This window comes from Podarcis vaucheri (genome assembly GCF_965113315.1).
Source record: "Podarcis vaucheri genome assembly, chromosome: 2".
Taxonomy (NCBI): Eukaryota; Metazoa; Chordata; class Lepidosauria; order Squamata; family Lacertidae; genus Podarcis; species Podarcis vaucheri.
Window position 1 is genome coordinate 75462202 of NC_138760.1, and position 26398 is coordinate 75488599.

General features: G+C 45.4%; 1 protein-coding gene across 2 annotated transcripts in view; it reads right to left on the bottom strand.

Moving 5' to 3' along the window:
* The window catches only part of CAMKV (CaM kinase like vesicle associated), a 66422-nt gene that overhangs the window by 8542 nt on the left and 31482 nt on the right, over nucleotides 1-26398 (bottom strand). For both annotated transcript variants that reach the window (XM_082214560.1, XM_082214561.1), the window contains exons 2-9: nucleotides 9321-9429; nucleotides 7329-7460; nucleotides 5647-5721; nucleotides 3701-3839; nucleotides 2974-3094; nucleotides 2140-2215; nucleotides 1271-1407; nucleotides 463-541 (exon numbers count right to left, since the gene is read on the bottom strand). In XM_082214560.1, coding sequence (XP_082070686.1) covers nucleotides 463-541; nucleotides 1271-1407; nucleotides 2140-2215; nucleotides 2974-3094; nucleotides 3701-3839; nucleotides 5647-5721; nucleotides 7329-7460; nucleotides 9321-9415 — 854 coding nt within the window. In that variant the 5' untranslated portion in view covers nucleotides 9416-9429. The remainder of the gene's footprint in view (nucleotides 1-462; nucleotides 542-1270; nucleotides 1408-2139; nucleotides 2216-2973; nucleotides 3095-3700; nucleotides 3840-5646; nucleotides 5722-7328; nucleotides 7461-9320; nucleotides 9430-26398) is intronic.

A 26398-nucleotide genomic window follows, 5' to 3' on the forward strand; every position in this document is an offset into this window, starting at 1 on the left:
GCTTTGCTCACGGGCCTGTACTGTTGGGGCTTAAATGGGAAGGCAGCTTTCTACGCCAGCATGAATGCCCTGGCCTCTGCTCAAACCAATCTAGATTTTCAGTGCTTATAACATCTGAAAGACCTTGTTTCTTCTCCCTTCACCAGCTTCTGCTTATTTTATTCAATAGCAGAAGCTGGCCAACATGGTGCCCTCTAGATGATGTGCTTGGACTAATATCCCCACTGCCCCTGACCATTGGCTGTGGTGGCTGGAACCAGTAGGAGTTGTACTCCAAACACCTGGAGGTTGGCTACCCCTACTTAGGATTTTCAGTGTCTTTTCTAGGGCATGAAGACAATTTAAGAGTATAAAGACCTTACACACCTTACCCCTCTGCATTTCCTCCCATTCTCCTTGGTCCTAAGTCCTTCTTTTGATAGGAAACCCTTATTTTACCAGGAACAGCTATTTGGCACTCACCATTCATGAGAAATAGCCTCCTCTGCTGTAATTCTCTGGTCTTGGTCTACCTCCATTAGACGGGCCACCAAGTCCTTGGCTGGAGAAACAAAGAAGAAAAGGATGTGGTGTCTCCTCTCACTACCATTCATCAGATGAAACTGGAAGTCTCCTGTGATTTTTCTTGCCTAATACCTAATTCGGTTCTTTACGAGGGAGGTACTAGGGGCACAGCAGGACGCGGGTGGCGCTGTGGGTTAAACCACAGAGCCTTAGGACTTGCCAATCAGAAGGTCGGCGGTTCAAATCCCCGCAACGGGATGAGCTCCCGTTGCTTGGTCCCTGCTCCTGCCAACCTAGCAGTTCGAAAGCACGTCAAAGTGCAAGTAGATAAATAGGTACCGCTCCGGCGGGAAGGTAAACAGCGTTTCCGTGCCTACTCTGGTTTGTCAGATGCGGCTTAGTCATGCTGGCCACATGACCCAGAAGCTGTACACCGGCTCCCTTGGCCAGTAAAGCAAGATGAGCGCCGCAACCCCAGAGTCAGCCACGATTGGACCTAATGGTCAGGGGTCCTTTACTAGGGGCACATATCAGCCAAGGAAGAGATCACAGTTACCTCCCCTAGAATGGCACTGACATTTATTGAGACTTACATGACTGGGAGAATCAGGTAGGAGTTTATTGTTGCAGGGCATCTGCTAGGTGGGAATGCTGTCGATTGGATAAAGGAACCGTTGACACTGTATTTCCCTTCATGGTTTGTGGGTGTACCTCCTACAAGTAACAGCATGCGTTTTCCTTCTCTCCAGTATTCATAGAACCTTACCTGCCTGAGAGATGTCATCCCAGTAGGGAGGATCAAACTCATAGTCGCCTGCCAGGATCTTACGGAACAGGTTCTTATCATGGTTTTCATAATCATCCTCATCCATTTCCTCATAGAATGGTGGGTTTCCTGACAACCTGTAGCACAGCGGTAGGAGGGGAAATTAGCTATAGGAAGGAGATCAGCTGCAAGAGATTTATTTATTGAAAAGGTTTATAAGCTGCCTTTTAGGGCAACAAGGTGTCTTCCTATAAAACTGAATAACAACAGACATATTGCTAAAAACGAAACAAAAACATTATACGATACCAAAAATAAAAACCATAAAATCACCATAATAAAGACCACATAAAACAAGCTAAGCCTTTTTGTCGTTGGCATCTGTCAGCCTTCAGAGACAGTGGAGTGCACCTGCAGAGATGAAATCAAACTGCTGCCTTAAAAACCTTATAAAGACTACAGGACACTGCAACATATTTTATGAAAAAGCCATCTGAAATAGATGAATTTTTAATATCTGCTTAAAGCCTGCAAATGCACCCCTCAACTTAAAACTCATGGGGCTACTACCAAAAAGCTCCTGTCATGCCTGCAAATCTAACTGATCGCACTGACAGTCATATGAAATGATAGGTGTACAGTTTTGCCACTGAGTGAAGCTTCTGACCATACACAATCTTTTGCCCTTTTGCCGTTGCAAGAGCTGAGAATGGTTCTTCTCCTGTAGATAGCTTTTAGTTCCTTCTCTTTAGCCACCAACCTCCTCATATCCTGTTTTCTAACCTTCCTCCATCTCTCCCCGCCCCCCCCCCCCGGTCACCAGTAAGATAGGCTGAGGACTCCAGTATTCTTCATTGCTCCTTACTTACAGAATATACATGATCACACCAATAGCCCAGCAGTCCACAGGCCGTCCATACCGCTGGCGCCCGACCACCTCAGGAGCTGCAAGGACAAGAACAGATGGCAAGTGCTGCTCCCATGAACATATAGGGCAATGAAACACAACTCCAGGACATAGGATTTCAGAAACTTTGCCTTGATCGGAGTGGAAATCAACACTGATAAAATATGACCTGGTACAGTCATCTTTGGGACTATACTACTTCTGAAAGCAGCTGCAAGGACTGTGTATTTGAACCTATAACACTTCCCTGCAAACAGAACTAGTGCGCCCTGACAGACAACGTCCCATGTGCTGCAGGTTTAGAGAGGTAGAACTGGGTTGTTGTTCTTTTAATAAGAGATGAAACTGTCCCCAAAGATCTCAACATTTCAGGAGCATTTAACACCCATGTCATGAGTGAGCCACCCTGGAAACACCCCTCACATCTTCCAGTGAGCCACATTCACTCCCCTCTCGCTTGGGGAATTGCACTAGATGTCTCATCAGACAGCAGTTATGGCTTTGAATGAATGAGTGTCTCTTGTGTGAGAATTGTGGAGAGCAGGAATGTTATTTTCGATGGAATATGAAATTAGCTGTGGCTGGTTCTGCCTTTTCCATCATGAAACCTTACAAGCTAATCTCAAAGGCGCGAGTTTCCTGGAGAAATCAGCACCTACTGCATTTCATCTGCATTGGCGTCTGAGATGGCAAGTCCCTGGTGGACTTTATACTATATGGGTATAATCCCCCCCCCCCCCAATTGGGTCCTTCCATGAAAGCATAATCTGGTTGTGCTGACTGTGCCATCTCTTACCTAGATACTCAGGGGTCCCGCAGGGTTCCTTAATGAGCCCATTCTCCAGCTTGGCCAGGTGAAAGTCGCTGATCACAATCTTGGAGTTCTTCAGGCGGTTGTAATACACTAGATTCTCTAGCTGCAGGGACACAGCAGGAAAGGGGTGGGGGAAGAGATGAATGAGAAAGGAATTCCCCCAGCAAAACTGCTGAATGGCTCCCTCCAGCCCACAGTGCTGTGCCACACAGAGGGCCCTTCCAGATGAGAGCCATCAAGCACTGATCCTGTATATTTTAAGGCGCTTAGTTAAAAGCCTTCTTAAACAATCAGCTTTTAGCTTCTTCATTTTGCCTACCATGTGCTATGTTAAGGTTTTTCCCTTGCTGATTGCTTGATTCTATGAATCACTGCTGCTGTTGGAATTTTTTATGACATCTTTTATTTGAATTCTCTTTTAAGGACAGAATACACACACACACACACACACACACACGTAAATTATTCTGGGCAAAGCAAGGTATTAGGTATTTAGGATGGGTCTGCTTCTATTTCTGTATATAGAATCATGAATGGGACTTGCCAGTAAGTCACAGAAAACAGTGAGAAAGAACGGAATAAGAAGGGCAGCATTATTATATTTGCTTATGTCTGCTTCTTGGAGGAAGCGAGAGCCCATGAGGATGGGATGGATAATTGGCTCAGACGTTAGTGCAGCAAAGGCTAGCAGCAGGATTGACGGACTTGCCTTGAGGTTCCTATGTACAATCTTGAGTGAATGCAGGTATGCCACAGCCTCCAGCACCTGCCTGATGACATTACTGGTGTCACGCTCAGAGTAGTAACCCTGGTCCAAGATCCAATCAAATACCTCTCGGCCAGTAGCCCTGCAGATGAGAGAAGAGAGACAAAGTGGCAAGGGAAGACGTGAAATTGTGTAACCTGCAAGGCAAGGGTTGCCACACCATGGACAGAGAAGCACATTCACCACAATTTTGCTAAACAGGTCATATAAACCATGACTGATTTTTTTTACACATCACTTGGGAAGACAGGCGAACTAATGCCAGTGTACTGGAAGAAGCAAAGATCACCAGTGTTGAAGCAATGATTCCTCAACATCAACATCGTTGGACTGGTCATGTTGTTTGGATGCCTGATTATCGTCTTCCAAAGCAACTACTCTATTCTGAACTTAAAAATGGGAAGCGTAATGCTGGTGGTCAACAAGAGAGGTTCAAATACTCTCTCAAGGTAAATCTAAAAAAATGTAGTATAAACACAGACAACTGGGAAACACTGGTCCAGTTGGAGAACAGCCTTTACCAAAGGTGTCATAGGCTTTGAAGATGCTCGAACTCAGGACGCAAGGGAGAAATGTGCTAAGAGGAAGGCACGCTTGGCAAACCCTCACCACAATCAACTCCTGCCTAAAGGACGTGTGGATCCAGAATTGGCCTCCACAGTCACTTACGGACTCACTATTAAAATTGTTTTTATGGAAGACAGTCTTAGTCAGCTACGAGTGATTGCCAAAGAAGAAGAAGAAAGAAGCTAAACAATGATGAGTATAAAATGGAGCTGAAGAAGATCCACTCTACTTCCCCATGGGGAGGAGTTGCGGTGGACCTCTTGGCCGCCCACTCTCCTCCAGGGGTGGGGGACTTAGTCCCCTGTTGCCTGGGGGATCCCGACCAGCCAATCCGCTGGCCGGGGGAGGGGGGGGCATGGCCGGGACCATTTAAACAGAGGCACCAGCCGGAGAGCTTCCTCTTTAGCTCACTTCCTCAATCAAATTGGCACTGGCCATTTGGTTTTCGCCTACCTCGTAGCAATCGTAACAACTTTGTTAGGGTTGCGGTTAGGCATTGTTTGACCTTGTGATGGGGGAGGGGAGGTGTGGCCATCACCTGCCCCTCCAAGCTTAAGAGTATTCCATTAAAGGAATCCGGGGGTGTTGATCTTGTCTGAAGCCTGGGGCGGGGCTAGGGCCATGACACGACCCCGACGGGAAAAACAGAGGGAGCTCAAGTTGGTATGCATCGACGGGGCTCCCCCTTCTGGTGGTTTACCCTTATCGGACTCCCTGCGCATCGGGCAGGAGTCAGATATAGTCAGGTCCATTCAATGCCTTAGCCAATACTGCTCACATTCTGTTATCAATAAAGTTGTGGCCAAAATTTGCCCAATAACATTAATCTAATATCTGCATCCTTGTGTGTGCTATTTCTCAATGAGGGGGTGGCTTCGTGGTCTCGACACGCAACTGCTTTTACTGGGGGTCAGGCCACTGATCCATCTAGGCCAGTATTGCCGACACAGAGCGGCAGCAGCTCTCTAGGGTTTCAGAGGGCGGCCTTTCCTAGCCTTACCTAGAGATGCCGGGGATTGGACCTGGGACCTTTTATATGCAAAGCAGATGTTTTACAACTGTTTCCTCAAATAAACAGAAATTCATGAATGGTGTGGAGAACAAGTAAAGAGTAAAGAAATATTCATGCCCTCCATCTTTCACTTTATGGATGGTCTCCTGAAGAAGTTTCTAATCACTCTTTGGGAAGGCACCCTGTGAAGTGCCGACAAGATGGTTCACAGCTGAGCAGGCACAGTAGAGCAGTCCAAGCCCCAACAGAGCAAAAGGGAGAGGCCACTATGGATGCAACATCTTGGGAGTTCTGGGTAACATCTACTTACAGCTCCAAGAAGAGGAAGTACTCTTTCCGGGTAACATACACATCCACCAACTGCAGAATATTGGGGTGTTTCACCCTGTAGGGAAAGGAAAGGAAGAGAAAAGCTAGGGGTTGGAAGAGACCTGCTGGTGTATGGCATAGATCCAGTCACCAAAGTATTTCTTGCAGGTACCTGCTCAACTTTTACTTGAAAACTTCCAAGGGGAATGCTGTCACCTTTATTTGTAACGTATTCCAGTCGTTTGCTGCTTCCATAATTTGGAAGTACATTGCAACCTAAATCTTGTTCCTTATCATTTAAATCTGAGTCCCTGTTCTTCCCTCAGTGGATGTGGTAAATAAGGATTCTTTAATGGATAGATCATGAATAGGCAAACTCCGGCCCTCCAGATGTTTGGGACTACAATTCCCATCATCCCTGACCACTGGTCCTGTTAGCTAGGGATGATGGGAATTGTAGCCCCAAACTTCTGGAGGGCCGGAGTTTGCCTATACCTGGGATAGATTAACAATCTCCTTTTGAGACAGAATGCACCGCATTCCTTCAGCACTGAATTAGCCTTCAAAAGCCTCCATCATTCCTGAAGCTCTCCCCTAAATCTTTTTTTCTGTTTGTCAGCATCCTTCATGGATCATCAGTGGCCACAGTACTCCAGATACTTCCCATGGGCACCCATGGTAGTTTCTCACTGAGAGTAGCAGGCAAAGGCCCCCCCCCCCATTTCTGACTGCAACGACGGCAGGGCCCACTAAAGGCAAGGTTGCTTGGAAGGAAGTATATCCCTCATTCTGATAAAGGTTCCCTATCACTCATACAGAGTGACCTGCAAAGTTTGTCATTTGCAGAGCAGAGCCATTGAAAGCAATAAACTTAAGTTATTGGGCTTCAGTGGGCAAGAGTAACCTAATGAACCCCATTAGCAGAAGCCCTGCACGAGGGCTCTTGCTTGTGCAATGGGACTTGCCCCCATTCCTGGTTCGGTGTGTGTGTGTCTGTCAGAAGCCCCAGGACGGGGTGTGTGTGTGTGTGTGTGTGTGTCATTCTATCTGGCAAGCTGATATTCCTGCACAGATGGAGCTTTTGTAATAGTGTGATGTTGAATTCCACCCAGTGAGTTTACTCTAACACTGTATATCACCTATAGGTAGGATAAGCTATCTGGCACATGATCCGGGATCAGATGTGCCAGTGTACAATGCCAATAGTTGTTTTTTAAAAGAGCTATTAACACTGTGTAAAGATGAGCTTTCAAATAGGAATAGGCGTTCTGCTGTTTGTTGTTTTTGCTGTGAGTTGTGTTGTGCTTCCTTGCCAGTTTTGCTCTTTAAGGTGTTTTACATTTTTTTTTACATTTAAGAACCTATTTCAAGAATTGGCTTTGTGTGGCTTTGTGACTCCATTTGAGGACTCTGCTTTGAGGAGGGGAGAGTGAGGAATGTGGCTTTGCGTTTGACGCATGGGCTGGCCAATCAATGCACATCCAGTTCCTCCTGAAAATATTGGCAATGCCTGGGTCAATGTAGGAGCCATTCTGGAGAATCAGAGAAAGTCCAGATAATTTCTTGCTGTAGTGGATGTGGACACACTATGATTATCTACCACAATTAGTAAAAAGATAGCAACACAGCAGCTGAAAAAAGCAGAGACCAATGTATCAATCAGTGTGGACATTCACAACTCACATTTTCAGGATGATGATCTCATTCTTTGCTGCCTTCCGCACTTTGCGCCCATCTCTTTTCAGAAACTTCTTGCATGTATAGAGCTTCCCTGTTGATTTCTCCTTGGCACGGAATATCTCACAGAACTCCTCTCTGGCGAAAGAACACCCACCTTCAGATTTAAGCAGTCCATGCACAGCAGCTGGAGCAGCCCAAGACGGACCACGTATACCTTAACTTCATGAGTCACCCACCCTCTCAAGAGTGATGTATACATCCATCTACCATATTGCCTAACAGATGCACGCCAAATTCAAGCACTCTATCCCAGGTCCCACCAAAATGTGATTGCTCTTGGAGAAGTCCAGGCATGGGGTAGGGGCAGGAAGAAAGCTAAGGAGGAGCAACCATCCTATAAGCCTGTGCTAACATAAGAAATGGTGAGCTTGGCCAAATGGTTCACACTATTTCCTTTCATGTTCAGTGGAGGAACATAGGAAGCTGCCTTTTACTGAGTCAGACCCATTGGCCCATGGAGCTCTTTATTGTCTATGCTAACTGGCAGCTGCTCTCCAGGGTTTCCTCCCAGTATAACCAGGAGACACCAGGGGTTGAACCTGGGACCTTCTGCATGCAAAGCAGTTGCTCTGTCACTGAGCTACAGCCCTTCCCACCCATGACTGGTGTGAGGCTGCTACAGTCTCTTGATGCAACAGGACCAGGTCTTCTCAGAATTGGGTTGTTTGGCAGTGCAGCCCAAAGAGGATGGTAAACTTCATCTAAGGCTAAATACTGGCACTAGACCTAAAGTCAACAAGTACCTGGGGGGAAGCTGAAAAGAACCTTGACGAGAGAGTGCAAGCAAAGCCTTTTAGTACCCAAATATGTTGGCCCTGGATAATATCTTCTGAAAAAAGTATGTGAGCTGCAAGCCAGGAAATCCCTAGTTCAATTCTCAACTTAAACTCATCATGAGTCTAGTAGGCTCATGTTTATAATGCGTGCACATAAAAAGGAGCAGGATTCAATCAGCAAGCTCTGCCCCTACCATATGCACATACATTTGCCCACATGTGTATAAATTTATAAACTGTACATGTAGAGATTTGTACAAGTGGTAGGGGATAAACACAGTCTCAACTTCTGTGTATGAGTCTGCATCCATAGGTACCTCAAAAATGTACAAAAATATGTGACTAGGGCTTGCCGCTGTGATTCCGCTCCCTCCTAAACACATTTGTTGTATGCATGTGGGATTGTGTGAGCAGCCCGTATGCCATTTGGGGCAAGCCACTGCCTTTTCAACACGAGTCCTCACCTCCTGGTCTGCAATGGGTGGTTATTGGCTTAATCCACAAAGCCTAACCAGCAGAACTATGTGCTGACTAAGTACGGAAAATTACTATGACTGTGTGCGCTAGGTGACCCATTACAGGAGACATGGGTGGCCACTGAAAATAGCCCTCTCTCCCCATATTGTTTGGCTGCACTTAATTTGTAGTGCAAGCTCAAACTGTGTGTTTTCCTATTCCCTGCCAGCAACAAAGATGTGGGGCAGGAGAGAGGGGAGAACGTGATGTGGGGAGCTGCCTTGGTCAGCAATCCTATGTCTGCAATAAGCAGCAGTTTAGATACCTTTTTGCTGAATTCTATTAACAAAAAAGAACCCTTTCAGTTTCCATGTTCACTTAAGCTCCCAAAGGCCAGTGAATTGCTGCTGTTCAGGGCCATCGCCTTAACAGACATTTTTTTTAGGCAATATGGATATGGTACTGTATATCTTACATTGTGGTTCATTCAAGATTTACCACTCCCGTGGACCTGGGTGGCTCTTAGTGACAGAGGGGCAGACCTAAGTCTCAGCTTTGTCTGTTGACCGCAATTGACACATGGAGTCATTGCAATGGAAACTACCCTTTCACATGAGAAGTACCCAACTGGCAACCAGTGCCATTTGCATAGGATGCATAGAGTTGGAAGGAGCTTTGAAAGCAAGGCGGAGCAAAGACTTACGTTTTGATGACCTGCCCTAGGTCATATCTGTCAGTCACCTCAGATGGCTGGTTATAATCCTTCTTATCGCCCAGGGTAACGCATCCAAACGGCATTGCCAAGTTTGGTGCTGAAATATAAGAGAATAAAAAGCTTGGATTCAGGTAGTTTCAGGCATTGTGATCAGGGATATTTGAAGGTCCACCAGCCACTGCACCACAGAGCAGTCGTGCATTTCACTCTCATTATAACCAAGTCGATGGGGAAGCCACAATCAAGGAACCATCACCTACTTAGGTCAGAATAAAGGACTTCAGTCACTCGAGTGCAGTTGCAATATCCACTATGAGCTTAAATTTGCTCATCCATTTATAGCCAGTCATTTCAAACACTTTTTCTGGCTATGTTAGAGCCAGACTTGGCATTGGAGTTCTGTGAATGGGATATATTGTTTGTTTTTTTAAGCTGAAAGCAGTGGTGGGAGGTCCCTCTTTGGAACACAGCCGCGATGCGGAGGGATTTTCACATTTTCACCTGCATCATCTTTTCTGCCAATTAAAATCCGGCCATCTTGTCCTCCACTTATTTTGTGTATGGCTGCCCCAACCGATTAGTGACACACTAAAACGATGCCCCTTTAAATGTATTGTGGAAGGGCAGATTATTGCTCTGTTTCTGTTCTTTTTTATTATTTATTTTGTGTTTTTATATTGTAATTGTATGATGTAAACTGCCCTGAGATCTACGGATATAGGGCACTGTACAAATCTAATAAAAATAAAAATAAAATAAATACTATTATTATTCCAATTATGCCAAAGTTTATGTAATGATATGCAATTGAGCTAGATATGCATATATAGCTAAGGAAAATATATGGCTTTTTCTCACAGGAATAATAATAATAATAATAATAATAATAATAATAATTGTACACCACCCATCTGACTGGGTTGCCCCCCAGCCACTCTGGGTGGCTTCAAGCATATACAAAAACAATAAAACATTGAACATTAAAAATTTCCTAATACATGGCTGACTTCAGATGTCTTCTAAAGGTTGTAAAGTTTGCAATTGTTCTATATATGAGCCTCATAAAAACACAATAGCTCATAATAACGCACATAACCCATTTCAAAAGATATTCGACAGGAATGCATTTTAGACTTTTGCAATTCATGCTGCATATTCCATATGCTGATAGTGGAATATTTGTTAGTGACCATCCTGTAGCCCAGTACTGGCAAAAATGCCAGTTCATAAAAATAAATTCTGTAGTTTAAAACGGTACAGAACCTGAACAATTATTACGAAACTAATATATTGTGGTTATACAGTGTGGAATCCATATAGCAAATATTAATGTGGGTAGTTGCTAAGAGAGTCGTGTTATTATTTTTTTTCCTGATCAGAAACACCTCCTACCTTTAAAAACAAAACACGTCTTTCTGTAATTGGCCAAGAGCCACAAAAATATTCCATGGAGAGAAACCATATGACAGATTCATATGTTTGATGATCCTCTGCATCTATGATCAGCCTAGCTAAATTGGCTCTGCTCCATTAAACAAATGTTAATGGACACATACAGTAGATTCACTTTCTCTATTAGAGGTAGAAAACTAGTCTCATTCCCCCCAAAAAACACTACAGAGAAGGATTTAGGAATACTCCAGCATGCAGTTGGTACCTACTCACAGAAAGGCTCACCTTAAATTGAGTATTGCATTGCTTTAGATTTAGTCCTGCTTTTCTCACACATGAGAACTGCCATGGACCCTATCTTCATAATACTGCTCAAAAAGACTTGTGGAAGCTCAGATGAAAGACTGCAGTAGAGGATGAGCGACTACTTTCTGTTTGCCCATAGTCCCTTAGGTCAAACCTAATGGGCTGAATCCATCACACACATGATGGAACCCTGCTGCCACTCGCAGTTTCTCAGCATGTGTCTATTTGCCGCAAGTGGTAATGTGCATACGACTTTCCTACATGGAAGTAATATCCATCCATGTGTGGAGCAGCCCTGAATAAAAATGTTTTGCAAGCATCCTGCACAAATATATATGGATGCTGGGTGGGTGGGGGAACAGCTGCTGCCCCTCCCATCTGTGGTGTCATAGGCCACCTCTTGTGTATAAATCTCGAGGTTCTGGAAATACAGCTTGACAAAAAGAATGAAGCACAAGATAATATACCCAGGTCAATGCTGGGATTACTCATCAGGCAGCTCCTTGCCTTTGGGTTGTCACACAGTGATAGTGACAGGTGTATCATTAACGCATCTCCAGCAAGTGTAATTAGCCAGCAGTGCATTGAACTATAGTGCAATAAGCTCAGAGCAGAAACCCCAGTAATCACTCTCCTATCCATCACAAACCGAGAACTGCCATATTCAGTTTCCTTCTTTTTAAAAGAGCTCTGAGTTCTGAAAGTGTACCGAAATCACACGAGCCTCACAAAACAAAAGCAAACCTTTTCCTTGCCCTCCCAATGGCATAGAAATGCTGAAAAATCCAATTCTTAACATGCTCAGCCAAGCAAAATCAATCAGGCTCCCCACCGTGCTGACAATCTCGATACCACATTCATACTTGTAACTTTTGGCAGAACTGGTAGAAAAAGAGGGGAAAGGGGATGGATGGAGGTGCCTGTAATCCAGAGGTTTATCACAACCCCCAGGTTCTCCATCTCAAATAACTGCAGTAGTGACTGACATTCCACAAAGTGATGCTGCTCAAAGCTCAAGGTATCTTTCAGAATGTGTTGCCTTCTGCACCCGGTAAGCTATGAAGCGGGGTGGTGCTTTCAGGAGGGAGAGAATACAGTTTCCAGGTACGTTTTGAGCCTACCCACAATACCAGAAGCAAACATGTAAGTATTGGGGAAATGAGGGTCCCAAACCAGGACTCCTGATTTGATTGCAAGGTATGGTTTGTGCAAACCATGATTTGCCACATTTGGATGAAATGGCAAACTATGGTTTTCTGTCATTAAGAAGCAGAAGCGTATAAACTCTCCACATGCATGAAGGAGGAGGGAGCAGGTATCCATGGTTCTTAATGACAAATCATTACTTTGACATGACTTCTGAATGCAGCCAGGGAGTGGTGGCTGGGCAAGAACACTGGTGGATTTCCTCTCCACCAGGCAGTCATGGGGCAACGAGAGGACTTCGTTTACTCTCCACATTGTCACACAGCCAAATCTGATTGGCTATGTGGTGCTGTGATATCCTCATATTAACTGCATGATCCAGGATTGGTTGGGCTTACACAAGTACTAAGCAAGCACTAAAATGCATGAAAAAAACGAAGGTGGGTTTTGTTTTGTTTTTGTGCACACTTTCTTTTCCCCAACCCTTAGCATGATACTTTATGGCTTATACACCTCCCCACAAACGACAACTCAGGCGGCGGATACCAAAGTGCTTGCTTTTCATTTCTGCTTACATCCAAATCAGATGCAACAGTACAGTATGAGGAAACAGCACTCTGCTGTTACTGGAAACCTTCCATCAAAATCCTTGAGTTGATGCCTCTCTGTTTTGGTGGAATTGGCACAACTGAAAAACGAAAGGGGGAAAAGTCTGTAGCAGGAATCTTCAAACTTGACTATCCCAAGAGCTCACTTCTCCCTGCAATGCAGTGTTTCTTACTCTAAGGTAGGGTGGGGAAGTCTGTGGCCAAACATTGTTGGATTTTGATTTTCACCAGTCCCAGCCAGCCTAAGCAATGTCCAGGGATGATGGAAGCTGTAGTCTGGCAACATCTGGAAGACAACACCCCGCCCCTGTTCTAAGAATATTCTGTTGCCCTCACCGCCCCTGGAAGCCCACTTTCTGCAGCCTTGTCATCTTCAGCAGCCCTCACTCCTTTGTGACTATGCTTTTGAAGCAGGAAGGGCCCTTGTCACTTTGATAAGCTTCCACTGGAAGCTCGCTGTTGTCCTGTTTCTCTTGAGAGGAAAACTGAAGCAATTAGTTAAAGGGGTCCAGGGTGGTGTCAGAGACTGCCACTTCCTTCTCTAAGCTGCCATTCTTTCATTCCACATCAAGCGGATGGATCAAAGCTGCAGAAAGCTAGGCAGATGGCTCGCGCCTAAAGGCCTGAATGCAGAGGTATTGTGGCACAATGGCAAAGAGAACCGGATGTGAACCAATACGTTCCTACATCAAAACTGAGTCACGAGGTAGACGTTGGAAAGCCACTATGAGCTTCATCAGCCCCTCCCCTGCAATATGGGGACCATGATACTGACCTACCTTATGCAAGGTTGATGTGAGACTTACTGAATAAATGCATGTGAAATGGCTTGGACACTTTCATTGCCTCCACTTCAATGCTATATTATGCAATACTGGCCCAGTTTTCTACTCAGGAAGCCTGGCAACCGTAGTGAGACTCCATATATGTAAGGTACACAGTTACATGGGACCTATGAACACCTGATCTAATGTGGAGGCTGAGTAACTCCCACTGATTGCTACCACCACTGAGTTTGGACTGTGTATTGGGATTGTGTCTTGCAGTGTCCGTTCCACATGAGAAAAGAGGTTAAAAAATAGGTTCTTTAATTTGTACTCTTCTGTGAGGCATAATTGGGCTGCAATTTCAGTACTGACCAGCATCTGCTCAGTGGGGATAACTTTATGAATTTTATGACCCATCTCATCCAACAGCTCGAAAGGAAGGTGAATTGGAAGGATGGCAACAGGTGGAAGAAAAGTTTACTTATATATTTACCAAACTTACACCCTGCCTTCCTCCAAGGTGTTAAAAGTACAGAGTGCATGGTTCTCCCTTATTAATTTTATCCTCAGAACAGCCCTGTGAGGTTGGTTGGGCTGAGAGTTGGGCTGAAAGTCAGCAGCTGGCCAAGGTCAGCAAGTGAGTTTCATGGCTCAGGGAGGATTTGAATCTGGGTCTCCCTGGTGTACGTCCACTACGTCGCACTGAGAGCGAGCCCAGCATCTTACTATGAAAAATACATTGTGGGCTACGTTAGCAATTAACTACTGCTCAGTGTTTCTGCTTGTAGTTATTGTGGCATTTGTACAGCCTCCCCCAAACTTTGGTCCCTAGACATTGTTGGATTACAGCTAAACATGGACTACAGCATGACCTATGATTGGGGATGATGAAAGCTAAAGATAAAAAACATCTGGTGACACAGTTGCAGAAGACTGTTTCAGTATTTGTGCTTCCAGAGCACATCTTTGATTGCTTACTGTTTATTTGATTGCTTGTCTGTTGCTTAATCTTGCTGTGTTTGTTTTATATCCTTAGCTGCCTTGGGGACTCATGGGAGAATATGTGGGACAGAAGCATTTTTAATAACACAAACAACATGAAATAAATAATGCTAAGCATGATAGACTCCCGGACACTGAACTGGGACATGAACCATTACACAAATTGCTCATTTATATAGGTATGATTTGTGCCACAGCTCCAGCTTTGGCTTCTGTTTACAGAGCCTGGAATATATGAAATGGGAATAGACAGAAGTGCTGACATCCCCATCTAGAATTAAGTACTGTGTGGATAGCTCTCTTCAGCTGATTTCTCAATATTCAGCACGAAGGCTACTAGCCGAATGAGCTAACTGCCCCCAGTGAAAAATATTGCAAAACAGATTAAACATTTGCACCAGGTGTTCGAGCTCAGATGGCCCTTGCACTCTTTTGCTTTGTGTTTCTTACCGCCAAGAGAGAAAGATGCATGTGTGACCAGTCAGCCAGGGTTGCTAGCTCCTACTGGCGTGTAAAAGCACACTTTTCAGGGGACAGGAATGGATAAGAGAATGGATGAACCACACACCAAAAGTTAATATTGTTGGGCATAGGATAGGAAAGGATGTGTACTTGAATCTCCTCCTTGCTTAAGAACTTGCAGCGTTTGTGTTGCACCAGAGGCCCCCACCCCATCCTCTCATCCCAGCCTTAGAGGATTTAAAGGTAAGGTAAAGGACCCCTGGATGGTTAAGTCCAGTCAAAGGCGACTGGGGTTGCGACGCTCATCTCGCTTTCAGGCTGAGGAAGCCGGCGTTTGTCCACAGACAGTTTTTCGGGTCATGTGGCCAGCACGACTAAACCACCATAGACTAAGGACACCATGACGGAAGCCAGAGTACATGGAAATGCTGTTTACCTCCCCGCTGCAATGGTACCTATTTATCTACTTGCACTGGTGTGCTTTCAAATTGCTAGGTTGGCAGGAGCTGGGACAGAGCAACGGGAGCTCACTCTGTCCTGGGGATTCAAACCATCAACCTTTTGATCGGCAAGCCCAAGAGGCTCAGTGCTTTAGACCACAGCACCACCCGGGTCCCTAGAGGATTTATAGGGACTTGACTCACAGGGTTGTCGAAAGGCTTGTGAACCTTTTTGCACATGCCTGTTACGCATCCCATCATTGTCTGCTGTGGGGCCATTGAGCATGTGAGCCACGGCCTTCTGTGTTGTGGGGCCCAGGCATTGGAACATAGGGGCATAGAAAGCTGCTTACACTGAGTCAGACCCGTGGATCCATCTAGCTCAGTACTGCCTACACTGACTGGCAGCAGCTCTCCAGGGTTTCAGGCAGGTCTCTTCCAGCACTACTTGGGGTTGATTGAACCTGGGGTTTCCTGCATGCAAGGCAGATGTTTTGCTACTGAGCTACACATCTTCCCCAAACTCCCTCCCTTTAGAGCTGTGATTGGCTCCCTCACTGACCTCCAAAGAAATGGTGACAATCAGGCTTTTAATAACAAGGGTTTCATTTTGTTATTCTGGTGCCCATGCTATGTTTTTTTGTCTTTCAAATACAGTTGGGGTTGGGTTTCTTTTTGGGGTTACTCTTTGAGGTATATTTGAGGTATGCTGTAGGTATATTTCATACTTTAGGCATACATTTTGTATGCTACTTTGGGGACCTTTTGGTCCAAAGACGGCATGCAGTCAAATTTACCCCACCTTACTTTATCGCCTAAGTAGCAAAGAAACAAAAGCAGCAACAAATGCCAGCAAAGGAGATCGGCACAGCTCACAGTGACTCACGCAAGTCACATTGTGAAATCCATGGTGGTTGCTAACCAGGCAATTATTTGCTGCGACATCAGGCCAAGGTACTGGCTACATGCACTCATGCGTTACTCTCCCTGGACTTTAAAATTTTATTTTTAAGAACAACACACAACTCAATTACTGGAGCCTGCAATTAGGAATATAAGGAGCTGCAGAGACAGACCACAGGTCCATCTCATTCAGTACTGTCTACACGGATGAGAAGAAGCAGATCTCCAGAATTTTATGCAGGATTCTCCTCCATTTCTACCTGAAGATGCTGGGGACTGAACATAGAGGGCTTACTTTTTACCTTTTACTTTCTGCATTTTAGTGTATTTTTCATCTTTGTTGGAAGCCGCCCAGAGTGGCTGGGGAAACCCAGCCAGATGGGTGGGGTACAAATAATAAATTATTATTATTATTATTATTATTATTATTATTATTATTATTATTATTATTATTCATGAAAAGCAGATGCTCTAGCACTGAGCCTTTCCCTATGTTGACACTGGGGCGGAGATACTTAGCCCTTTCCCCTGCCTGCTATTTTTTTTCCTGTAAAAAAACTGTTCCACCCAATTGCTTTTCTACCTACTTTAGAAAATACAGGAAAAACAGCCAGAAAGAGGAGAGATTTTGAGCAGAAGGTTGTCCATAGGAGAACAGGTTAAACATCCTAACCACTTTGTGCTGGAAGTGACAGCTTCCCATGGCATTTTGTATTTTCTATTAAAAAAACAACAACACAGCAAGAACTAGGGAAAATCACACACAAATGTACACAATATTTAATCTGGCACGTAGAAGAGTGACTGCAGGCACAACCCAGGAGTGGAAAGGACTCTTGGCCACCAGAGGTCGCTGCAATGCAAATTATTGGCCACATTGTATGTATGTGATTCATGTGTGCTTGCCTGGCTAGGGAATAAAGGAGAATTGTTGCGATCTGGGTCCACCTTTGGGGAACTGGAAAACGATGACAAAAAGGATCGAAACAATCATTTTTAAGTGTAGCACTCAAAGAGGCACGTAGCCACTTTTGATTGGAGTGTAGAGGAACAGTGAGAAACAGTGTCTACATAATAGAAAGCCACATCTCTACTTAAAGGGGGTGACGATAAGTATTATACCAGATGTAAAAAATACATTAATATACATAGACCAGTATTTGTGAAGTCTGAGAAGCTTTTCAAAAAGGATAACAGTGGACACAGAAACATTATGCAGGCCACCGCAAGCATATAAAGTTGTATGCGGGGAAATTAGAACCAAAATAATAAAACATTTACTACCCTCCAAGCAACAGTCAAAGAATGCATATTCAGTGCTGGCAATTCTGGGCAGCACACAGCATCCATCCGCAAGAAATATCCCAATGAAATATGGTAAAAAGCCAGCTTTCTGAAAAACCATTGAAGCTCCAGCTCCTCAAATATTTATTTATAAGCTACCTTGCCTTCACACACCACACACACACACCAGCTAGAGGCAGAATATGAGAAGTTTCAGTAGAGTGTTCTGTAGAGACAAAAAATAATAATGAATATTTTCTTCTCTTCAGTAATACGGAATTTTAAACTTCTAGTAATCTTGAGCAGTTTTTCCCAGCTAGCTGCACCCACCAGTCCATCTCGATCTCCTGTTTTAACTAGCATGAGGTCACCACAGCCATAGCTAGTGGTTTCTGTAAACTCCAGCTTCAGTCCACAATAATTGGTTTTTGTGTCTATGTGTGGTGTGGTGTGTCATTTCCCTCTGCCCTTTACATAGCTGTGCTACTGGCAAGCCTGACCCTGTGGCTGCTAAGCCTTCTTTCTCTACTGGGGAATTATTCTCAACACTGGGCTGCATCTAACAGTGTTGTTCTGCGCATGACAGACTTCTGCTTCCACAATGGAACTTCTCTTCCCTACCCTCCCTTCTGAAAATGTGGGATCCCCATCACTGAAGTTGTTGACATCCCTCCTCTGTGCTGTGATCCAGATATAAACTGGCCCCCACCAAGTGGCTGCTTTTTGGATAAGACAGCTAGAACTGCAGTCACAAAACTCTGCCTATTTGACCTAAAATATATTATAAAACTGGTTTTAACTTTACAAACAGAATCATTGTGTCAGGTAGGACCTCCTAGGCCACCTAGTCCAACTCTCTGCTGGCTGCAGGAGGTCCAGAGCAGAGCACCTCCAACCAATAGTTCTTCAGCATCTGCTTAAAACCCCCCCAGCAAGAGAAAGCCCACCGTCATCCCTCCAGGTTTAAAGAGAATGTATTGATAACAAAATTGTATCATGAAAATGTAGCTGTTATGGCATCCTTTCCTGTATTAGACACCCCAGAGGACAGGATCACACTTCAAAACGACCTTGACAGATTAGAGAACTGGGCCAAAACAAACAAGATGAATTTTAACAGGGAGAAATGTAAAGTATTGCACTTGGGCAAAAAAAAATGAGAGGCACAAATACAAGATGGGGGACACCTGGTTTGAGAGCAGTACATGTGAAAAGGATCTAGGAGTCTTGGTTGACCACAAACTTGACATGAGCCAACAGTGTGACGCGGCAGCTAAAAAAGCCAATGCAATTCTGGGCTGCATCAATAGGAGTATAGCATCTAGATCAAGGGAAGTAATAGTGCCACTGTATTCTGCTCTGGTCAGACCTCACCTGGAGTACTGTGTCCAGTTCTGGGCACCACAATTCAAGAAGGACACTGACAAACTGGAACGTGTCCAGAGGAGGGCAACCAAAATGGTCAAAGGCCTGGAAACGATGCCTTATGAGGAACGGCTAAGGGAGCTGGGCATGTTTAGCCTGGAGAAGAGGAGGTTAAGGGGTGATATGATAGCCATGTTCAAATATATAAAAGGATGTCACATAGAGGAGGGAGAAAGGTTGTTTTCTGCTGCTCCAGAGAAACGGACACGGAGCAATGGATCCAAACTACAAGAAAGAAGATTCCACCTAAACATTAGGAAGAACTTCCTGACAGTAAGAGCTGTTTGACAGTGGAATTTGCTGCCAAGGAGTGTGGTGGAGTCTCCTTCTTTGGAGGTCTTTAAGCAGAGGCTTGACAACCATATGTCAGGAGTGCTCTGATGGTGTTTCCTGCTTGGCAGGGGGTTGGACTTGATGGCCCTTGTGGTCTCTTCCAACTCTATGATTCTATGACTCTATGACTGGCTGAAAGAGATAAACTAGCTGGGGCACAAATGGCCAGTTCTCACTGCAAAGATTTGAGATGTCAGGGCAGGTGTAGTAGTTAAGACTAAGGCCTGAGAGACAAGGGCTCAAATAGCCGAGAAGCTCACTGGGTGACCGTGGGCCAGTCACTGCTTCTCAGTCTAACCGACCTCACAGGCTTGTTGTAGGGATTAAATAGGGATGAAATGAGGATGAAATGAGGGGGAGAACTTTGTATACCACTTTGAGCTCCTTGGAGAAAAGGTGGGATATAAATGAAATAAATAGATTAAGACGGTGCCCCAAAATCTGTGTGATACTTGCTCTTTACAGAACAGTCATTAATGACCTGGAAAACGAACAAGTGAAGTGACTAAATTTCCAAATGATGCTAAATTATTCAACACAGTTAAGTCTAAAGCAGGCTGTGAGGATTTACAGAAGGATCTCACAGTGCTGAGAGAAAGGGCAAGGAAATGGCAGATGAAATTAAATGTTGGTAAATGTAAAGTGACGCATGCTAAGAAGAATTAAAGCCCAATGGCACTTCCACTTTACTGCGTCCAGAATTGGCAACCAGCATTCGAGGAGGAGATCTCGAGACAGCTAGAGATGGGACTATCAAAAAGGCAAACTGTGCCAAAGGGGATTCATATCTTCATATTAGAAAATAACGAAGCATCCGGTCTCAGAAAGGATAAAACTTTGAAAGGCAGCAGCTAAGATGTTATAATACAGGAATAGTAAAATAATGTATGGTTTGAGGAGAGACAATATAGAAAGTGTATTTACTAATTTACAAATGAACCACAAACAGAATACAACTCATTCTTGTAACTTATTAGCATTCAGGAAAGCTACGTACAGTGGTACCTCGGATTACAGATGCTTCAGGTTACAGACTCAACTAACCCAGAAATAGTACCTTGGGTTAAGAACTTTGCTTCAGGATGAGAACAGAAATCGCGTGGTGGCAGTACGGCGGCAGCAGGAGGCCCCATTAGCTAAAGTGGTACCGCAGGTTAAGAACAGTTTTAGGTTAAGAATGGACCTCCAGAACGAATTAAGTTCTTTTTTAAAAAAATATTTTTATTAGTAATTTGGACACAACATTTTGTTGATAAACATGTCATCCTTAACCCCCCTATTTTCCCCTCCCCTCCCCAAAATATAGCCACCCTCCCCTCCCTCCCCAGACTTCCCTCGGCTCCTCTCTCTGGTTTATCAACATATATTATTTTCTGCATGTTACAAAACTGTACAGATCCTTAATTTATCTATCTAGATGTTATCATTAAGTTCTTAACCCGAATTAAGTTCTTAACCCGAGGTACCACTATAATGGCTAACAGTATGTAGGTTTCAAAGAGACCTAGCAAAGTTCGTGGAACCCAACAAGGAATGGGATTCTTTGTTGGTGCCTTGTCTCCCAGAAAATAGGACATTGACTATTGCCAGAGATATTCTGCTGGGTTAGATGAACTACTTATTTTCTATGGGGGTATTTCTACCTCATGAGCCTATTTCAGCTTTATACTGTCATAGCTTTCTGAGAAGTGCAGTTTGGTGAGGGTGGTGAGGTTTCAGACAAAATGAGGGCCTCATTTGGGGCCAATGACGGGAGTCATGAGGGCTGGTTTTAGAGGCCTGGCCCCCCCAGCCTAAGGATCCTCCTGTCTACACTTAGGGGAAGCACATTCCAGATGTTGGAGTCACCACAGAGGAGACCTTGTGGCTCTGCCTTTGCAAATCTTTCTACTGTGTAAACTGGGACATGGGACAGTTGCTCTTCTTCAGAGGAATACCTAGGGTCTGTTGCAGTCTTGGCAAGGAGCTGTATTGGCACCCCCCCCATCACTTTACCTCAACAGCCACATTAGAAATTAACGTATTGGCCTGAATATAAACCACACCTTTAAAATTGGAGGTGGGGAAAAATGAATATAAGTCGCTCCATTCCTCCTCACTGCTCCTGGCTGCATATCGGGCTGCGCTGTGTTGCAGACGGCCTTTGCCTTTCCTCGCTCTCTCCCTTCCCAGCCTTGGGGGAGAGGACGGGGGACTACGCACAGGGCGGGCACCCCTTTGTTGTGCTCCTGGCGCTGTTTGCCCCATGCCCCTGGCTGCATACCGTAAGGTCGTGGATATAAGCTGCACTTGAACTTTCCATAGTCAGAATTTGGAGGGGAAAGTGAGGCTTATATTCAGGCCAATACTTGGGACCCAAGTACTGAAAGTGTCCAGAATGAGGGTGAGGAGAGGAGGAAGGGGGGAAAAGAATGCATGCCTTTGTGCCACGCGGTGTGAGAAGGGTGGGAAGCTTCTCCTGCGTTTGATCTCACTACATGCATGTCACTACACACACACACGTCATGCACTCCATAGTCTCCAGCAGTCTATCTTCATACCTCCCTTGCCATTTCTCCTACCGCTCAGCTCCCAGCTCTTGTCTAAATTCACAACCTTACACAGATAATTGGAGACAGATTTCTGGGGTGATTTTTGCACTCCAGCCCAGATCTGCGTGCAGTAGAAAAGGAAGGTCGGGGCAGGATGCACGGGGGATCTATGGGGGGCTGTAGGAAGTTTTGGCAATATTTTCCAAAAAAGATCAACAACTCTGTGGCTGACCCCCGAAAAACAACTTTGGCCAATAACCCCTCTGTGCTCCTTACAGATCTAAGGGAGTGCTCTGAAGGCATGCAGGGCCTAGTGGTCTGCATGTGTCCTTGAACTTTATAGAAGTCTGTGAGAGTTGTACTGACCGCTTAATGTCTACACGGAAGTAACTGCACATGGGATTCTAGCCTAAATTAGTGTTGCTTAATTCCATAAGTAGAAAACTCATGGACAGACAAACCCAACAGAAACTTTAGCCATGCTCCGTTTGTGGTAGCCTCTTGCCCCAGTTTCCGTGTGTTGCAATGAAGGACGGAATATAAGGTTTAAAAATTATTTTTTATTTTGACTGTTTGTATCTGCAAAGACCAGTTCTTATAATCCCCAAACAATTTTTCAGCAGTTCATCATTATTCATTGACTTGGCAGAAGCTGAAATTATGCTAATTTTGGTCTAGTAACAGAATAAAATGGCAAAACATTTTTTTCCCTGGTCCATAAAAATATTATATAAAATGTATCCAGGTGGACCACAATTTTAGCGATCCAAATGGCAGTGGTGTACATAGCCCAGAGTCTGCTGAACCAAGATTTGGAAATGAACCTAAGAGTCCTGATGAATCAGACTAGAGGCCCATCCAGCACAGAATTGTGTTGTCCACAACCAGATCTCACATGCTACAAGAAGATGCCTGTGGGAAGGCTACAAATAGGGCAGGAAGGTAATAATATCTATCTCCTATTGTTGCTCCTGGAACATACTTTAGTTTAGAACAAAGGTGAGTAACAGTGCAGGGGGCATGGTAGAAGGGTACAAGATTGCGCATGGGGAAAGCACATAGGGATAAGTTCCCATTTCTCTCTCTCTCATAATACAGTGGTACCCCGCAAGACGAACGCCTCGCAAGACGGAAAACCCGCTAGACGAAAGGGTTTTCCGTTTTGGAGGCGCTTCGCAAAACGAATTTCCCTATGGGCTTGCTTCGCAAGACGAAGCCCATAGGGAAATCTCCGGGACAGCGGGGAAGCGCAGCGCGTCTTCCCCACTGTCCTCGGACCTCCTCCCGCCGCCGGACATCGGAACGAAGCTCCGATGTCTGGCGGGGGGGGGAACGTCTCCTCCCGCCGCCGGACATCGGAACGAAGCTCCGATGTCCGGCGGGGGGGGGGGGGAACGTCTCCTCCCGCCGCCGGACATCGGACCGAAGCTCCAATGTCCGGCGGGGGGGGGGAACGTCTCCTCCCGCCGCGGGACATCGGAACGAAGCTCCGATGTCCGGCGGGGGGGGGAACGTCTCCTCCCGCCGCGGGACATCGGAACAAAGCTCTGATGTCCGGCGGGGGGGGGGAACGTCTCCTCCCGCCGCGGGACATCGGAGCTTCGTTCCGATGTCCGGCGGGGGGGGGGAACGTCTCCTCCCTCCAAGGGACATCGGAACGAAGCTCCGATGTCCGGCGGGGGGGGGGGGGAAACGTCTCCTCCCTCCAACGGACATCGGAACGAAGCTCCAATGCCGGGGGGGAACGCCTCCTCCCGCAGCCCGGCATCGGATGGCTGTCCTGAAGACTTGGGGTGGGAGGAGGGTTTTCCTTCCCACCGCCAACATTCAGAATGCTGTTCTGAATGTTGGCGGTGGGGAGGAAAAACCCTCCTCCCACGCAAGCCCCGGGAACAGAGGGAAAGCGCTGCGCGCCTTCCCCTCTGTTCCCGTACCTGTCCTGAAGGCTTGCGGTGCGGAGAAAAGCCCTTCTCCGCACCGCCAGCCTGGCAAGCGGTTTCCCTAGGAACGCATTAATTGATTTTCAATGCATTCCTATGGGAAACCGTGCTTCGCAAGACGAAAAACTCGCAAGAAGAAAGAACTTGCGGAACGAATTAATTTCGTCTTGCGAGGCACCACTGTACTTGAATTTATGACCTTCCAATGAAGCTGAACACTGGGAGATTCAGAACATGCAAAAGGAAGTACTTCTTACAATCATTATAGATTGCTTTGACAATTTCCATTTTTATGGTCCATCTCCCATCTCTGGGAATCAGGGCTATTATCAGTTTAACTCTTTCCTTTCCAAACCACATCATCTTTATAGCTCTCCCCCCTCCTTTGCAGTTGGGAAAGAATCCTGTTCAGAAGTGTAGTGCAGGTGTGTGTGGGATTTAACCCTGTCCGTACCACAGCATGGTTCCAATGAAAACTCTGCCCCTTCCCACAACATTTGGGGTTGCTGATGGCTGCATGACATTATTTGAATTGTGCCTGAGGCACCCGAGCCACAAAGTTCCAGGAGAACAAGAAGTCACACCTTCACAGAATATTTGGTTTATGAGTTCAAATAGGCCTCAACTTTATTGGTTACAGATGTGAGCGGTTTGGCTTAGGCCAGGCTTCCTCAACCTCGGCCCTCCAAATGTTTTGAGACTACAGTTCCCACCATCCCTGACCACTGGTCCTGCTAGCTAGGGATCATGGGAGTTGTAGGCCAAAAACATCTGGAGGGCCGAGGTTGAGGAAGCCTGGCTTAGGCATTGGGGTGAAGCCAGGCTATATCTTGACTCCTGCCCGTCTGCAGGGAGTCCACAGAAGGGTAAACCACTGAAAGGGGGTGCCCTATAACTTACGTCAGATAGCGGTACCACGAGGGTCCTCGTAGGGGTTGTGGGCCCTAGCCCACGCCCAGGCTTTGGACAGTATTCACACCTCGGATCCCTTTAACACAGCGGTTCTCAACCTATGGGTCCCCAGATGTTGTTGGACTACAACTCCCATCACCCCTAGCTAGCAAGGCCAGAGCTCAGGGATGATGGGATTTGTAGTCCAACAACATCTGTGGACCCACAGGTTGAGAACAGCTGTTTTAACAGGATACCCTTACTGAGGAGGGGCAGGCAGGGCAACAACCTCCCCTCCAACCAAACAAAGGCTTACCCAATGCCTAACCACACAAAAGTTGTGACGATTGCTACTAGGTAGGCGAAAACCAAATGGACGGTGCCTATTTGCCAAGTGGAAAAAATTCCTACCCGGCCCAACAACCAGGCGACCGACAACTGCTATAGCAAGGCCATCTCAGAGCAAAGCATGATAAGAGGGTGGGTGGGTGGGGTGAACAGACGAAAAGGCAGGAAGAGGGAGTCAGCCAGCCGCATCAAGTTTAAACGGCCCATGGCCACACCCACTCTGCAAGCTGATTGGCTGGGGCTGCCATGCAATGCCAATGACACGGCTGGCTATGACCTAGGGGTGAGGTGGTGTACCTCCCCCCATGCTGGAAGACCTTGAGGCACGGCTGTCTATGTGCAACACTGCCCACCAATATAGAGGTGAGAGGACTTATGAAAAGCTGGAAGCGCCATTGCTATTCCACCTGCAGTTTAACACAGAACTACAGATATGAAGCCCCCCCCCAAAAAACCCAAGGAAGTTGAAGGGGAGAAATGGAAAAATCAAAGGTGGAATGGGATGGGTCCTTCATTTTATATTTATTTTTACTTTTTTTCTAGCCCTTCAAATTTCTATATAGCAATAATAGTCTATACTAAGTTATCCATGTCTGGAGGCACCCAAAAACTGTATATCTGGGGGACACTTTGAAAGTGGTAACTTTCCAATGTTTGGCTCCCTCCTAAAGTGTCAGATGGAATCTGCTGGAGAAATTTCACAGAAACATCTCCCTGGATTTATACTCAGATTCCGCCCCCCCCCCTCTGCAGATCACACCACACACACAGCAAAATGAAGAGAAATTACACAGCTGAGAGTTCAGAATGCACCTTCGCAGTGGATGATGACTTACTTACTCAGATGACATACATTATTCACAGCCTCAGGGTGGATAACAACCATTATTAAACACAATACTGAGATACAAAGCAGACATAATAATAATTTAAAACAATTTTACGACATTAAAGTAATTTTATAGTAAAGACATAGGAGATTTAAATATTTCAGATAGCATGCATTTCTTAAAAAGATACACCAGTAAGTTAAACTCTTGCTTATTCCTAGTCAGTAAATAATTTCTAAATAATTTATCCATGATTTGTATATTGAAGTCACATGGGCAAACACTTGAAAGAAATGTGTGGAGGAAACTCCATGTGGCAAGTCATTTGTTTGAATGTAACTTTTAACTACAAACTACTAAAAAGGAGAGGCTGTGATTGGTTTGGTTAAATGTCCAAAAGGACAAATGCTCCTTCCTGTGATAGTATGCATGTACTCAATGCAAATTTCTTTCTGTCT